The sequence below is a fragment of the Coturnix japonica genome, chromosome 22 (assembly GCF_054131305.1).
Source record: "Coturnix japonica strain WE chromosome 22, WE-NBRP24, whole genome shotgun sequence".
NCBI classification, from domain to species: Eukaryota; Metazoa; Chordata; class Aves; order Galliformes; family Phasianidae; genus Coturnix; species Coturnix japonica.
Genome location: NC_140684.1, coordinates 2484494 through 2499337, shown reverse-complemented (window position 1 = coordinate 2499337; position 14844 = coordinate 2484494). Strand labels below are relative to the sequence as shown.

General features: G+C 37.2%; 1 protein-coding gene across 49 annotated transcripts in view; it reads right to left on the bottom strand.

Moving 5' to 3' along the window:
* Positions 1-2565: 2565 nt before the first annotated feature.
* LYRM9 (LYR motif containing 9) overlaps positions 2566-14844 on the bottom strand; it is a 36449-nt gene continuing 24170 nt past the window's right edge. For 25 of the 49 annotated variants that reach the window (XM_085521884.1, XM_085521875.1, XM_085521898.1 and 22 more), the window contains 3 exons: positions 10830-10970; positions 9937-10029; positions 8426-8764 (listed from right to left, as the gene is read on the bottom strand). In XM_085521884.1, the coding sequence (XP_085378010.1) occupies positions 8747-8764; positions 9937-10029; positions 10830-10955 (237 nt within the window). In that variant the 5' untranslated portion in view covers positions 10956-10970 and the 3' untranslated portion in view covers positions 8426-8746. Of the gene's footprint in view, positions 2690-2738; positions 4511-7646; positions 7811-8425; positions 8765-9936; positions 10030-10829; positions 10971-14844 lie in introns of those variants that run through there. The other 24 variants (XM_015881084.3, XM_015881093.3, XM_085521910.1 and 21 more) reach the window with 3 other exon arrangements.

Here is a 14844-nt window from a genome sequence, read left to right as displayed (position 1 = left end):
CTCTCAGGGAAAAAGTTGTACCTTATAACCAGTCTAATCTTCCTATTTCAGTTTCTGCTCACTGCTCTTCATTCCTCCTGCTACACACCGCTGTGAAGAGCAGGGCTCCATTTCCTCAGAGGTGCTGGAAGACGCTACCAAGTCCCCTGGGTCTTCTCATCCCCAGGCAGTAAAAACCCAGTCCCTTCAGCTTCTTCTCATGAGGTACATCCCTCAGTCCCATCTTAGTATCCCTCCACTGAATTCACTCATTTAGCAACCTCTTTCTTGTAGTGGGGCCCAAACTGAACCAAGTACAGTAGCACAAAAGATGCAGGTACTCCAATTGTGCTGCTTTTCCCATCCCACCTTCTTTAACAGTTCCAGCTTGGGGTTGTCTATTTAGTTTCTTTTTTGGGGCAAACAAATACACTGCTTATTCACACAACTCTTGAATGCACTGACAGGGAAGACCACAGTTGAAGCTGAATTCAGAAGAGAGAACACCGACTTTTGAGTTAGAGAAGTCACTTTAAAAAAACAAGCTTGTGGAAGAATCTGTGCTGATATACAGTAAGGTCCAATTCTAAAAAGTTACAGACTGAACAACGAATTGGGCTAAGCCATTGGGTTTAATATGTAACAAATAATACTAATAAAAACATGTAGGAAGGTTACAAATTAATAGCAGGTGCTCTTATTACGTGTAACAATTTTTGTCCCTATTCACAAAACAATAGGATATAAAAATACATCTAACACAGTCTAAATGTTTCATATAGCCATTGCAGTAAAGGCTATTTGGACCATAGCCACCAAAGCAGAAGGAGCTGTTCACAAGACTAGAAATATTCCTGAGTGAGAGAATTAATACTTTTAGCATGTTCTTACCTCATCTTGTGTTTACAAATGACTAGCTTTAGCTCGGTCCTCTGAGACTTGGCAGGAGGGACTGTAAAGGGGAATTTTCTGCAACTTTACAACACAGACCATTAAGATAGAACAGTTCAGAACAGCCCCGTAACCAGCATAAGATGAAAACTTCAATATTATTTCCTCCTCTCACTTTTCATCGAAAAGAAAGAAACCCTCAGAGTTAAGAATGTTTTGTTTTGATGTAGTGACCATATCAGTTAAGATGACTTCCAAAGTACATGATGACATACCCTCACTTTTCACCCGTATCATGTCTGATAGTTGTTGATAAGGAATTAAGTGAAAGCTCATGTACGGTAGCTTTTTTCACCTCAAGCAATTCCATGATTATAGACTAATACATAATGACAAGATTTATCTCAGTGTTTCTTTTAACAAGAATTCTCTATGAACACAAGGTTTTTAAGAGTGTTACAGACTTCTACAGATGAAAGTTATACCATTATGACCTGTGACCTCTATGAGACATAAATAAGAAAAAAATTGCTAAGTAGTAAGTGAAAAAAATCACACACACAGAATCATCATAGAATCATAGCATAGCCTAGGTTGAAAAAGACCATAATGACCATCTTGTTTCAACCCCCCTGCTATATGCATGGCCACCAACCACCAGACCAGGCTGCCAGAGCCACATCCAGCCTGGCCTTGAATGCCTCCAGGGATGGGGCATCCACAACCTCCATGGGCAACCTGTTCCAGTGCATCACCACCCTCTGGGTGAAAAACTTTCTCCTAATCTCTAAACTAAACCTCCTCTGTCTTAGTTTAAAACCATTCCCCCTTGTCCTATCACTATCCACCCTCGTAAACAGGCGATCCCCCTCCTGTTTAAATGCTCCCTTCAAGTACTGGAAGACTGCAATGAGGTCTCCCCAGAGCCTTCTCTAAGCTAAACAAGCCCAGATCCCTCAACCTTTCCTCATAGGAGAGGTGCTTCAGCCTTCTGATCATCCTAGTGGCCCACCTCTGGACCCGCTCCAAGAGCTCCACATCCTTCCTGTATTGGAGGCCCCAGGCCTGTATGCAGTACTTCATATGGGGCGTCACAAGTGCCGAGCAGAGGGGGACAATTGCCTCCCTCTCCCTGCTGGCCACCTCTTTTTTAATGCAGCCTAAAATACAATTGGCCTTCTGGGCTGCAAGCAAGCACTGCCAGCTCATATCCAGCTTCTTCCAGGTCCACCAGGACCCCCTCTGCTGGGCTGCTCTCAGTACAATACAGTCAGCTGTAAAGGGTTCCGTTTGTTATACAATCCATTTTTATCAAAGTGTCACTGTTAGATGAGTTTATGGTTCTGTCCTTGGATTTTCTGTTCCTGTTCTGTCCTGGATTTTCATTCATATTATTTCTTATGCTGTCATTCATAGTGTATAAATCCTTTGTATTATGTAAGTTGTAAAACCTTATTTTTTGCTTATGAAGTAACTGAGGATAATGAATGATTTATAAAGGGCAGGGATTTGCTCTCTATTCCAGGATTATTTTTATGGCCCTCCATGTTTGATATTTTGAAACATAACTGTTTTCCTTGTTCCTTGTTTCATACCAGCTGACTTTCTGTCAACGAAATGACCACCAAGAAAATGAAAGTAAGACTCCTGTGTGATATTACCTAATACAGAATAGATATCAATCAGTTGCGAGAATTTATTGGTAATGTTGTAACTCTTTAATATTCACCTTTAGAATGTGTTTTGCAGAACAGCAAGAAATATAAAGAAGAACATTTTAAAAACTTCTTTCAAGAAAGATGGAAGGATATGAAAAATTCTGGAAAAAAAAAAAAAAAAAAGCTATAATAATATAAGGACACAGAGTATTCTAGTTTTTAAATAGTTGAAGTTTAATGCCAGCGGAAGAAAGCACAAATGTAATGAAATGCTTCAGGGCTATGGGGTGGCAGAGGAAAGAGTATTTTATATGAAGTTGTTAGACATGCAAATAAAGTTTGCTCAGAAGTAAGTGATTTAAAATTCAAGTTAATCCTTTTCTAAAAGGAGTAATGCAGAATACAATTAGCCTGGGAAAATCCAGGTTGATAGCAACAGGATAAGAAATTAACCTCTTAGTCTTCCCAGTTCCCACATCAGGACAATAAACAGTCAGTCCAGAATTCACATACTCCAGAGGTTACTTAAGTACACAAGGTTTCTCTCTAAGTGTACAGTGCCAGAGATCTCTTCAATTAATGATAAATACAAATATTGCCACATTCTTAGTTTCGACAGACATCTCCTTCTATTTCTGAACCATTCAAAATTATTTTAAATATCAGCAAACAGCTATGAGGAAAACAGAAAACATTCTTCAAAGAACAGACTTATTTTTCCCTTAATATCTGCTTTGATTAATCACAAGCTGAAAGGAATACTTGATGTCTGGCGTGTATTTCAGTTAACACTATTTCATAAAACCTGGCTTAACAGAAGTATAAGATAAATAAAATCAAATAATACAGAAGTTGAAAGATGTGCCAGCTGAGTTACATTCAAGAAAAAAATACCCAGTCCCTGAGCAGTAGGAAAGACCAGAGCAAAGCAACTGGCCAAGCAAGCAGCAAACAAATTTTAAAGCCACCTTCATGAGTTATTCAGTTCCCTTAGAATGCAGTTGTGACAACAAGACTTTTCAAATAAACATATGCTATTTTGGATAACACCAAAGGATCCTACCTTGTGAAGCATCTAGCCTTAAAGACTAGTTCTTGCAGCTTAAGGTCAAGGACACTAATGATGAATGTTATGATACTGAGCATTTAAGACTCAGAGGCACAGTGCTATTTGTTCAGTTTGCGCCTTATCAGAATTGTATATGAAGGCACTCTTTGTAACATCAAGTTGAAAGCTACCTACAAATAAGGAAATGTTTCCCTTAAGAAACATCATTGTGAATATTATTTTTCTCAGAAACAGTGTGTATGCTTGCTCTCTATTGTACAGCAGTAAACAGCATTGCTTTATGACACCTGAAAATAAGCCAAATGCCCCAGAAGAGATGTCTTTATGTAGCATCAAATTCTTAAGCTCACGTGTCACTACACAAAAAGCAATGCCCGTGACATAACAAATCACATGAAAAAGTTCACAAAGTGCTAGAGTACAAAGAATGATTTAAAGAATATTCAGCTATTGACAAATGGTGTTACAGAGAACCTGTCTTGAAATGGAAGTATTTATTCAGTACACAGAAGACTCAAATAACTCTCAGTGACAAGAATGAACCAAGATCAGTATCTGGCACAAAAATAAGATCAGAAAGACATACATCTTTTTAAGTATGGAAAGTGTTGAATATTTTCCTGTACTTTAGACAGATCACACATTTACAATCTATGTAAGTACCAAAATCCAACGTCAACAAACTGAAAAAAGGAAAGACTAAACAGAAAGCTTCTGCATGAGGCTCTGAGGCTGGTAATCAAAAGCAGATCCTTCAAAACATATCCCTGGGGTTAAGAGCAAGAATTTACTGACTAAACAAAATGTTTCAACTAACTCACTAGTAAATTATCAGTTGTTACAGTCTTTGGAGATATGTCATTTCCATATTTATGTTGTACAGATGTTTTCCATAAGTTTTCAACCAATATTTCTGAGAGAGAGAAAGGGAAGCATCAAATTTGGTTCTATCCTTAGACTCAATATTGTAAGTCTATAACCTGGAACTAATTACTAAGAATTTGTTTATCAATTTCCATATCTGAAATGTGAGCCAAACAAGCTCCTTCTCCATACTTCAAAAATTAAAAGTAATTTACCCAATGTATCAAACAGAAATCTCATAATCGTCTTTTTCTTTGTTCTAATATTTGCTTTGCACAATCCTCCTATGAAACCCTGTCAGTAGCATAACTGTCAGAGTTAACTGTTCAAAGGCTATGTACAGACAAGGCCACCCACCCCCCAGCAGAAAGAAATACTTAGAAGTTATTGACTTAAGATCTGATAGTAACCAGCTGCAAAACTGTTTCCAGAAAGTAGCTGTTAATTTGTAAATACAATGAAAACTGATGAAAGCAGCATTGGTAACTCAATGTTTACTTTGCTGGGCCCAGAAAAACATGGGGCTTTGAAGTTCAGTTACTGCATATACCTATCAACAGTCCATTACTTACCAGAAATGGCATGATATAGAAGTACAGAAATAGGTTTGGGTTTCTTTTTACTGAAATAAGGAACCAATAACCAGAAAAGGCTTGGCCTTATTTGCAAAGTCAACAACAAAAACTGCTCTAACTTCTCATTGAATTGTTGATGCAATATATTAACTTACACCCAACATCTCTATTTTCAAAAATTCTACATGGCTGAATACAAAAACACAAATGTATGAATCTATTTGGTGCTGATATTTTCTTTGCAATCACCAGCAGAGAACCCTGGCTGAGACTTAACAATTAAGTTCCCCCACACGAGCAGTAGAAATCAAGGGATGTATATGACTGTACAAGACTTTCCCACAATGGGTCTGCTCACAGCAATTGAAAGAATCTTTAGCACAGCACATTAACACTGCATTAAGAGACTGGTGGAAAAAGGGGATATCTCAGGAAACAGGCAGGGCTGCAGAAAGCAGAAAGGCACAGAGCTGAAGAAAATTCAATTTACTGTACAAACTCTCAGGTCAAACAGGGAGTGAAAGGTACAGTTTAGGGCACTTCCACAGTCTAGTGACTTCTGATAAGAAACTTTTCTGGATAACAATTTTGGTCTGAAGTATTGATCTCTGCTCAGATTTTGTTTGTGAGTTCAAATTCTCATCTATATTTTGAGTAAAACAATGTATTTCACCTCAAATTGTGTGCCTCCGGTGGCGCAGTGGTTAAAGACGCCACTTTGCAACACCAGAGGCCCTGGGTTCGAATCCCCTGTGGTGCAAGTGGTAGAAGTGCCGCTCTGCTACACAGAGGCTCGAATCCCGGGGGGGTTGGACTCGATGATCTCTAAGGTCCCTTCCAACCTGCACAAAACTATGAAACTATGAAATTATGCTACTGAAGAAGAGAATGTTTTATGTCTTGAAAGCAGGAAAGCCTCAGCTATACACCTGCATGTCCAGTCATTAGAGAAACACTTCTGTCTTAGGGGTCACTTTCACTATTACAAGGAAATAAATAGTTGTTTGCATTATCTCTCCCACTATAAAAATATTACCTGCTCCCTAGCAGTGTAAATAAACTTATCTTCACATCACAGGTTTCTAATTTTGAAAACAAATTCTGGCTCCTGCCTTAACCATGTTCCCTCTCTACACCATACAAGGTAGTACATATTCTACCAGTTTCCAAAATTTACAGTTCCAGGTCTGCTATAACAATTACAACTCTCGTACCTCTGGTCTGATATTCCCAGATCTCATCTGGCACCTCAAAATTTGGAACTGCACAGATGCCATGGTTACATCTTACAGCTCCTTGGTGTACTCCCTGTTGAGTGGTTCACAAATTAAACACTATGTATGTAAGAATAATATAAATTATTTAAGAGTTGATTATTAATTATTATTATTATTTATATATATAAACCAAATTATTAACAGAGCAAAACACGTCCAACTTTATGTAGTATGAAACAAAGCAATGGAGGGTTACTGAGCAAATGACACCTAAATTTTGGGAAAGCAGTATGTTTCAATACATTGCTACTGCTACTGAGTCTCAATGCTTTTGATATTATACTGAAATAAAGCTGCCACTGCACCTCTATACTGGTCAGCTGTTTTTTTTTTGCTCTTGATTAAAGATAACACATTCCTATATCTATCTTCAAACCTGTTTGAGCTTTTCTATTTGTGTTTGCTTTCATACTATATACTCCTTGTCAAATGTCAGGGCTGAAATATTGTGTTCTACCTTGCATCAAACTACACTGGAATGACAAACAGCTGCACTTTCCAAAAATGTATTTAAGTAGTTTTCCCCATAGGTAGAAAAAACCTGCATCCATTCTGCTAGCTTCATTATTACTTGAAATTAAGCAGAAGAATGACTTCTATTTAATACTTGAGTATCTTCTGATGTACCTACAAATATCAGAAAAGTATCTGGGAAGGAGAAAGAATTGAGGCCAAGGGACAAGATGAGAGAGATCAGAATTAAAGTATATATAAAAGAGAAGCTACAAAAATAGAAGACGTATAAGATGAAGTGGAAGATGAAAGGCCAGAGAAGACAATGAAGATGGCAGAAGACAGAATAACAAAGCAAAGAAATGCCTGATGAGTATGGTATAAAATGAGTAGATATGAACAAAAAATGTTAATACCTTACGATATAAACTTGCACATTATGGCCTTAATTTCTTCTACTTGCCTGAAATTCTGTTTGATCACTTGGAACTAGGATTCTTTCATGGCTGAATGAAAAAATAAAATCTGGAGCCCAGAACAGACCACATTTAGCACTTGAGTTTTATTTCCGCAGGTGAATAAGCTCAGCAATTTGGAAACAGTAAAAACAAACAAATCTAACCCTCAAATACTCAGGACTTCCTGCATTTACAGCAGCACACGCTGCCATCTGGAGGCAAAAAGTTTCAAGTACAGCTAAAAAGACGATACTGTGAAAGGAAACCTTTGCATCCCTAAATTTCATTAATATATCTAGTGGTTTTTTTTGTTTTTTGGGGTTTTTTTTGAGGGTTTTTTTTTTTTTTTTTTTTTTTTTTGAGTTTTTACCAATGAAAATTTATTTGGGCAACGAAATTGTCTTTTTAAAAAGAACATAGACTACCATTTTTAAAGGGTGTTTATTACACAATTCAAAAAGATGCGAAAGCCTTTATACCTGTACTAAGTTGCACATTTCAGTGATAATGCCATTGAGTGTATAGAACTCAGCTGAATGGAGTCTTTCCTGAAGAGTTTAGAAATTAGGGTCACAGGGACATGCATCTGTATTAAAAAAAAGAAAACACAAACATTAGTTTAAGTGTAAACCTATCAAGTAGAACAAAGATGTCCGTATGAAGGGACAAGAAGTGAGACTAATCAATCTAGCTATCAATGGGATATTGTAGTTCAAGCTTCAGATGGGCTTAAAGTCCTCATGGCAAAGTTCTCCACTCAGTAACCTATACCTTTATCTCTGCTACTAGATACGTATGTCACACCTAAACATAAGCCTAACCGTAATACTACAGTTTAGTAGCAATGTTCTTCTGGTAAAAAACAATTTACAGACCAAGTGTATCAAGTAGTGTTATACCACCGAGAATCCAGATCTAAGTGTAATTTAATGTACAATCAAGTTGTCACGGGTTACTAAGATTTACCAATGCCTGTGACAGGGGAAGCCACCCCATAGGGCACCCCTCCCCCCGCCCAGGGCCCGGAAAGGAGGGGGAAAAGGGGAATGGGATAAATTACAAAACCATGACACAAGTGAAGGGAAATTTGTCCTCATCCTAAATGGGCAGTTCCCAAATTTGAGGGCTCTCGGTACAGACCTTTCTGCTCAGATAGTGGTTAAGTTTTTTCACGTGGGAATAACTCACAAGATGTGAACAATTAATAGAGCAATATTTATTATTTATTAATTACTTGTACTACATTACCTTTTCAGGCTCACTTCATTTTCCTGAGAAATGTTCTGGACTATGCAAATCTTGGGGAAGTTTGGCTTTAAGCTAAGGTTTGTAATTACACATTCTAATGCTTTGAATCTATGCTGTGTCAGTTATCTATTATCTCAAGTGGCGTCAGAAATATTACTGTATTTGCATTAGGTAAGGTAAAATTGCAAGCAATAACTATACTATAGTACTGGACTTATTTGACTGACGTCATCTAAGGATGTTTACCAATGACATTCTTGACTTCATCCTTCTTCTACTTCTGCTTTTTATACTGAGGAGAAAAAAAAAAGTTATTAGTGGAGAAAAATACATAACTAAAAGCAGTGATTCTTACTGTCAAAGATTTACAAGTCTACTCATCTAGACAAAATTGTCTCAGTTTCCTTTCAGTTCAACAGAGATGTGATGGACGCACCATCTACTATATAAGATAATGGAGACATTTGCTTTTTCATGAACACTGTGAATCTGATCTTCCACTCAGCTGTGGAATCTGAATAATGCTTTTCATAGTCGTATTGCAAACAAAATCTGAATAATGCACAGACTGTTATGTACTAGAGTGTAACTGCTGGGATTTTGCTATTGCTGTAATTTTGTAATCTATGACTAATCTGTGCCTGCTCCTGTAACAGTTTTTATTTGGATTGCTTGTACTGGCAGAGATAAGGACTTCACAGTTATTTAGTAGATTAAATTACAGATACTTAGAGCAAGCGGAATTTTTGACTTGTTTCATTAGTCCATGTTAACATGTCATGCTCACCAGACATTTAAATCCCAGGAAGTACAAGTATTCTCAGCTGTCTACTGGCATACAGCGTACATTCTTTAAGCATCCAGTTTGTTATTTCACAGTTTTTCAGCTAGCATACACTGATGTGGACCTTGCAGAACTGACAGTTTGAGTGATATTTTTAGCTACACTGATAATAAAGATGCATTTCCACTGGGTGATAACTACGAGTAAATGGATTACTGCAATTTTTCCACTGTGTTGTCTAACCCTGACCTGCACAGCCATAGACAAGGCTTGAGGAAAAAAACATCCTGCAAATTGAAATGACTAAGAGAGGATAGATTTTTGCTAGGAATGCAGCCAGTGAGTATCTGCAAACTGTGACTTGCAAAAATTTCACATCTTTCCTCTGTGATAGATTAATATTAGTCACTACTGTGGAAATTTAATTCTTAATGGAAGCAAGTTACACGTAGACTAACTTAAAACACCAATGCATCTAAACAATACACTTAATTTTACGTTAACAAATTTTTAAACAGGAACCACTACAATCATAAACCTAGCAGACAGGTTATTTCCTTTCTCTTGGATACTTCAGTGTCCCAAATAGTACAACAGTTTGCTGTTCATAATTCACTTTGCAAAGTTTTCTTCGTTTTGATCCGATTCAGAGAAAAGCTTAGACAATCTGATGCACTTACTTTGTTCATGATCCAGTCAGCATCCTCAATGGCTCTCTTAATAATTTGCCGTATTCTCTCAGGATCATCTTCATCAGCATGAACTTTGAAACTCTGCAACAATTGATCCAAGCATTACACTGACTAGCCAACTCAATGCAACTGTTCTTTAAATAAGGAATACTTTGAAACCCTGAAGAAAATTTAATGCCAACAAACTTTTTGATTTGAAAAGGTAAAAATATGCATCACAGCACCTGCCTACACTATTTCCATAACAAGGCTTATCAAACATTTTCCATATAAAATATTTTTCTCCTTTCACACATCATCATCAAAAAAATACCAAAAAGATTATGGCAGGCTATGAGAACTTTTTGGGACAACAGTCAAGGTACCTTAATGTAGAAATGCATGAAAGTACATGCTCTGGTTTAATAAGCATGTAACATCCTAGTAAATTCAGCAACACTTAAGTAAAACATAAAACAAACACTGCATAGTGAAGCTTCCTTGAAGTTCTCTGTTACAGCAGAACAAGAGGCACAGGACAACAGGTATGATCAAAGGCATTACACATTCTCCATATGAGCACCTGTTGTGGAAAACAAACCGAGATAGGGAACTAGCAAGTTTCACCAAAAGGACATGGCTAGGTAAATAAACAACTGTTGTTCACTGTCTTGACTAACACAAGAACTCACAAGAAAGCAAAGGAAAGCAAACAAGATCACATGCTCCTTCACATAACCCCTGTATAATCTTCTGAATCCACAGAGGTTTCAAGCCTACAGAAGAATTTTTTCGTTTTTTTAAAGTTCCAGGAATTATAAGAAATTGGCCCAAATTGTAGAAGGAAACAACAAGAAAACCCTACTGCAAATTTTATAACAGAAAAGAATTACATTTCTCACCTGCCTGATTGCATGTTTGTAATGCTGACGAATATTCTCTTCAGGAAGCTGCTTACAGCATCGGAGCAAATAACGATATAACTGCAGAGAGTTCTGAACTAATTCAGCATTGGGTAGTGGAGCCATTTTCAAGCTTTTCAGCTGCAGAAAAAGATCAAGAAGACAAATGAGGATACTCACTGAATTTTATCAAAAACACAGTAATAAAAGCATAAGGCAATTTTACAACAACAAAAGCAAGGCGTATAAATTAAAACTTCACAACATAACTTGAAAAAAATCTTCAGAAGAAAACAATAAGAAATGGATCAGAACTTGCTTAGTTTACAGACAAATATGCAGAGATTGTAACACTAAACTATATTGTAATACTATGCTTGTTTTTTCCAAGTATAAAAACCCCAGCAATAACAATCCTCGCCCCACCCCCAAACAAACAACAGAAAATGCAACAACAGTAAATGAAGAAGTACCAACAGCTCCAAGAAATCTGTTAGAGAACTGTTTGCTTGTTAAGCCATGATGATCCTGAGGCTCATAAAAGCTTGCTGTTTCCTATGAGTACCTGTAAGAGCTCATCCACATAGTGACATTGCAGAATAAGGGCCTTTATAATTGCTATGAGTTACATTGTAATTTAAAAATATTTCCTAGCATTGCAACTCTCTCAAGAGTATGTTGTGGACTGACTGGTGAATGTCAAACTTCAACTCAAAATACAGAAAATAAGCAAAAAATACTGAGAGCTCTGAAATTCTCTGTTATTTTTTTTGGAACAGCAAAAGAAAAACAAACAAATCAAGTGTCACCTCAGTAACTACATGTATGTATTGCACCAATACGTCCATCCAAGCTATATAAAGTGCTACTCAAATATGGTAAAGGACTCATCATTTAACAGATGGTGACCATCTGTAGAGAACTAACTTAACATTTGGAAAATAGCACTTCTACATCATTACTCTTTTAAGAATAAAGATAATACAAAAGTATCTGAATAATGAAGTAGGTGTATGACAGTACTTTAGCACCCTTACAATACATCATTTGGATCTATTTATGTTTTTCCTTCTCTTAAGTAACGTCTTTGGCCAATTTCTGAGTATAACACCACAGTAACTATCCTATTCATGGGCTGCTAAGGATCATATTGATTATTTCTAATAGGCTGCAATACTTCTCCAACAGTTTGCAAAATGCACAGAAAATAGTAAAGGCTGCAATTTAACCACAAGCTGTACCATTTCTAGGTACTTTGGATGCAAACGTATTTCACAACAACAACCCTTTAAGAAATACCACAGTATGTGCAACAGCTCAGAACTTTGTGTAGGACAAAATAAAGCGGTTGCTTTCAGTCAGCTCAGAGCTGACCTCACAGTATAATACAAACCATGTAGGTCCTGTCACAAACATACTAAAAACTGGAAGAATTATCTTAGTGACTCCCCATTAGGATGGGGCATGTTATGAAGGTTTGAATTTAATCATTCATACAACTTTAATTTCTTTGATATTCTTGACAGAAACAGAGAATAAAGTTCCTAGTACCTTCAAACATTTGCTGCAGGATCATTGCACTCTTCAGTCAGACACAGTGCTGCAATCCCTTCAGATTTCATAAAATATTCATTAAGAATTCACATTAACTTTCTCACGGATTTGAAAGGGTCATACCTTAGAGTTCCTTATATCCTTTCAGTTGCCAAGCAGATATAGCTCCTGGCATTAACAAAAAGCTCCTCCAAATGAATGATGTATTATAACTACAGGAGGAAAGGGTTTGTCAGCTTAAAATAAAACCCCACGCACAGACAATTACATTTATATTAAAAAAAAATAATCTATAAGATGGTAAAAAGTGACTAGAATAGTAGAAATTTTCTGTTGAATGTGATACAAATTTGTTCCCATATGCTACAGAATTTAGTATCTCTCAAGAATTTTGAAGCATGACAGAATAAATCCCCAGGACAATAATGCTGGAACATTTGAAAGTGATCTTTCTAAGCACCTGCAATAGGAACACTTGCAGTTACTAGTAGATCTGGTGGGGGCAAAAAGCTGTTCACTGACTATCTACGAAATGCCCATCATTACAGGATCTCTATTACTGTGATCTCTTTTGTCAGCAAAACTGAACAGCCTGTGGTGGAGTCAAGTAGATACAAATGAGCATCTCCCTACAATAGGAACAAGAGCTCTGCTGATTTACAGCAATACTCTTTAAAGTTTAAGCCATAGTAAAAAGTTTCTAGACTGGGTGAAATTTATACTATAGAGATTCAATAGCAGGTAGCTGGATTCAAACACATAACATCCTGTAAAATGTTCCTGGAGTAGAGCTCTTTGTCTGCAGAAGATGTGTGAGAAAAAGCCTTGCAATATTAGCATTATTGTCTGCATTGGAATTGTGCCCATAATCTTCAGCCAAGAGCTCAGCCTCAATTATGGCAGGTAGTTCCTCTTTCTGTGTATATCTCTACACACTTATCTCATGAAAAAGTTTCTGCCACAAACTATTTACAAGGCAGACTAATGACAAGTCACAAGATGAGGTAGATGAGCCAAACAGGTGGGATGGGAACAGGGAGGAGGTGACAGCAATCCAAACATGTTTTTGTGCAGACTAATAGAGCACACAATATAGCTCACCAGCTGCTTAGCTGCTCTCAGCAGGCAAGTTTCACAACAGCGTTTCTACAGGCCCTTAGAAAATAAAGGGTCACAGCTAACAAGAGGTGCCATGGAAGTCCCTAAGAAGAGCTATGATGACACTTCACGAGGAAAACCTTTTTCTAGCCTTCGAGAGAAAAAGACTATCTCATGAACTGATGAAGTAAAAACTATTAAAACTAATTTAGGTTGGTCACTTCCTTACATAATCCTAGGGAAAGTCCTAGGGAAAGAACTGATGTTCAGGGGATCTTAGAAAGTAGTTAAGGAATGTTCCTAGGATGGATGGATGGGCAATGCCAGTATCAAATAAGGCAACTGGCTGTCCAGTGGTTTTGCATGCAGTGCCAAGAAGCCTAATACACATCAGAAACAAAAAGTGGATCAAACGTAACAGGTTAATTTTCATTTGATTATTATTACTGAATTCTAGGATAACCATTTTCACTCAACATGTACACTGAGTAAAAATAGTGTTCTACTCAAATAGTATAACAATATTGAGGAAAGATTCCATGGACAAGATGCAGCAAGTTTTGTTTCTTTAATTATTTACAGGTAAGTCAGAAGTTGATGTAGTAGCTGCTGACTGGAGTTAACTTTCAAACACTTCACACCACAGCTGAGTGTGAAATCACAATGTCTAGTGGGTATGAAAACTTTATCTGGTTCCCATCCTCATACACTTTCCCTTCTGCCAGTTATTCTCTCAGAACTGAGAAGTTACAAAGACAAAACTGTACTGGCCCTGGCAGCTCACTGAGGTTGGAAAACCTCACCCACCACTGAACAGCCCCATCCTTTATCTAAAACATCAGTTGTTCAGTGCACTCTGAGCTTCCTAGGGTATGTCTGGTTTTGAATATTTGATATGTTCTATTAGTAAAGTAAGGGAGATGAGGTAAGACTTCCCAATAATACCTCCAGGGAATTATTCACAGCCAAAATATGGCTTCCATTGGGTTTCGAGAACAATCAGAAAACCATTCTTCCGCCATGAGGACAAGAAGATGGTTCTTCCGTACTACTGCAGTCTTTCCATTATGCGTGTTTGATTCCAGTTCTGTTCACTTATATTTGTTTATTAGAAGTCATTCACCCTCACTCACTACAGGACTTAAATACTGGGCAAAAAAGATGTTACAAAAATTCAGAAACACAGACTAAGAGCTGACTTCAAAATGGTTCCAGCCCAACTAATCAATCTGCCAGCTCATCACATTTGAAAATTATGGATTTGCACAGGAACATTCAACTTAAAACACTGATCTGAACATCCCCAGAATGTGGTTCATCTCTCATTCACTTCCAATCTTTTGCGAAAACGGTTTCTTTCCTC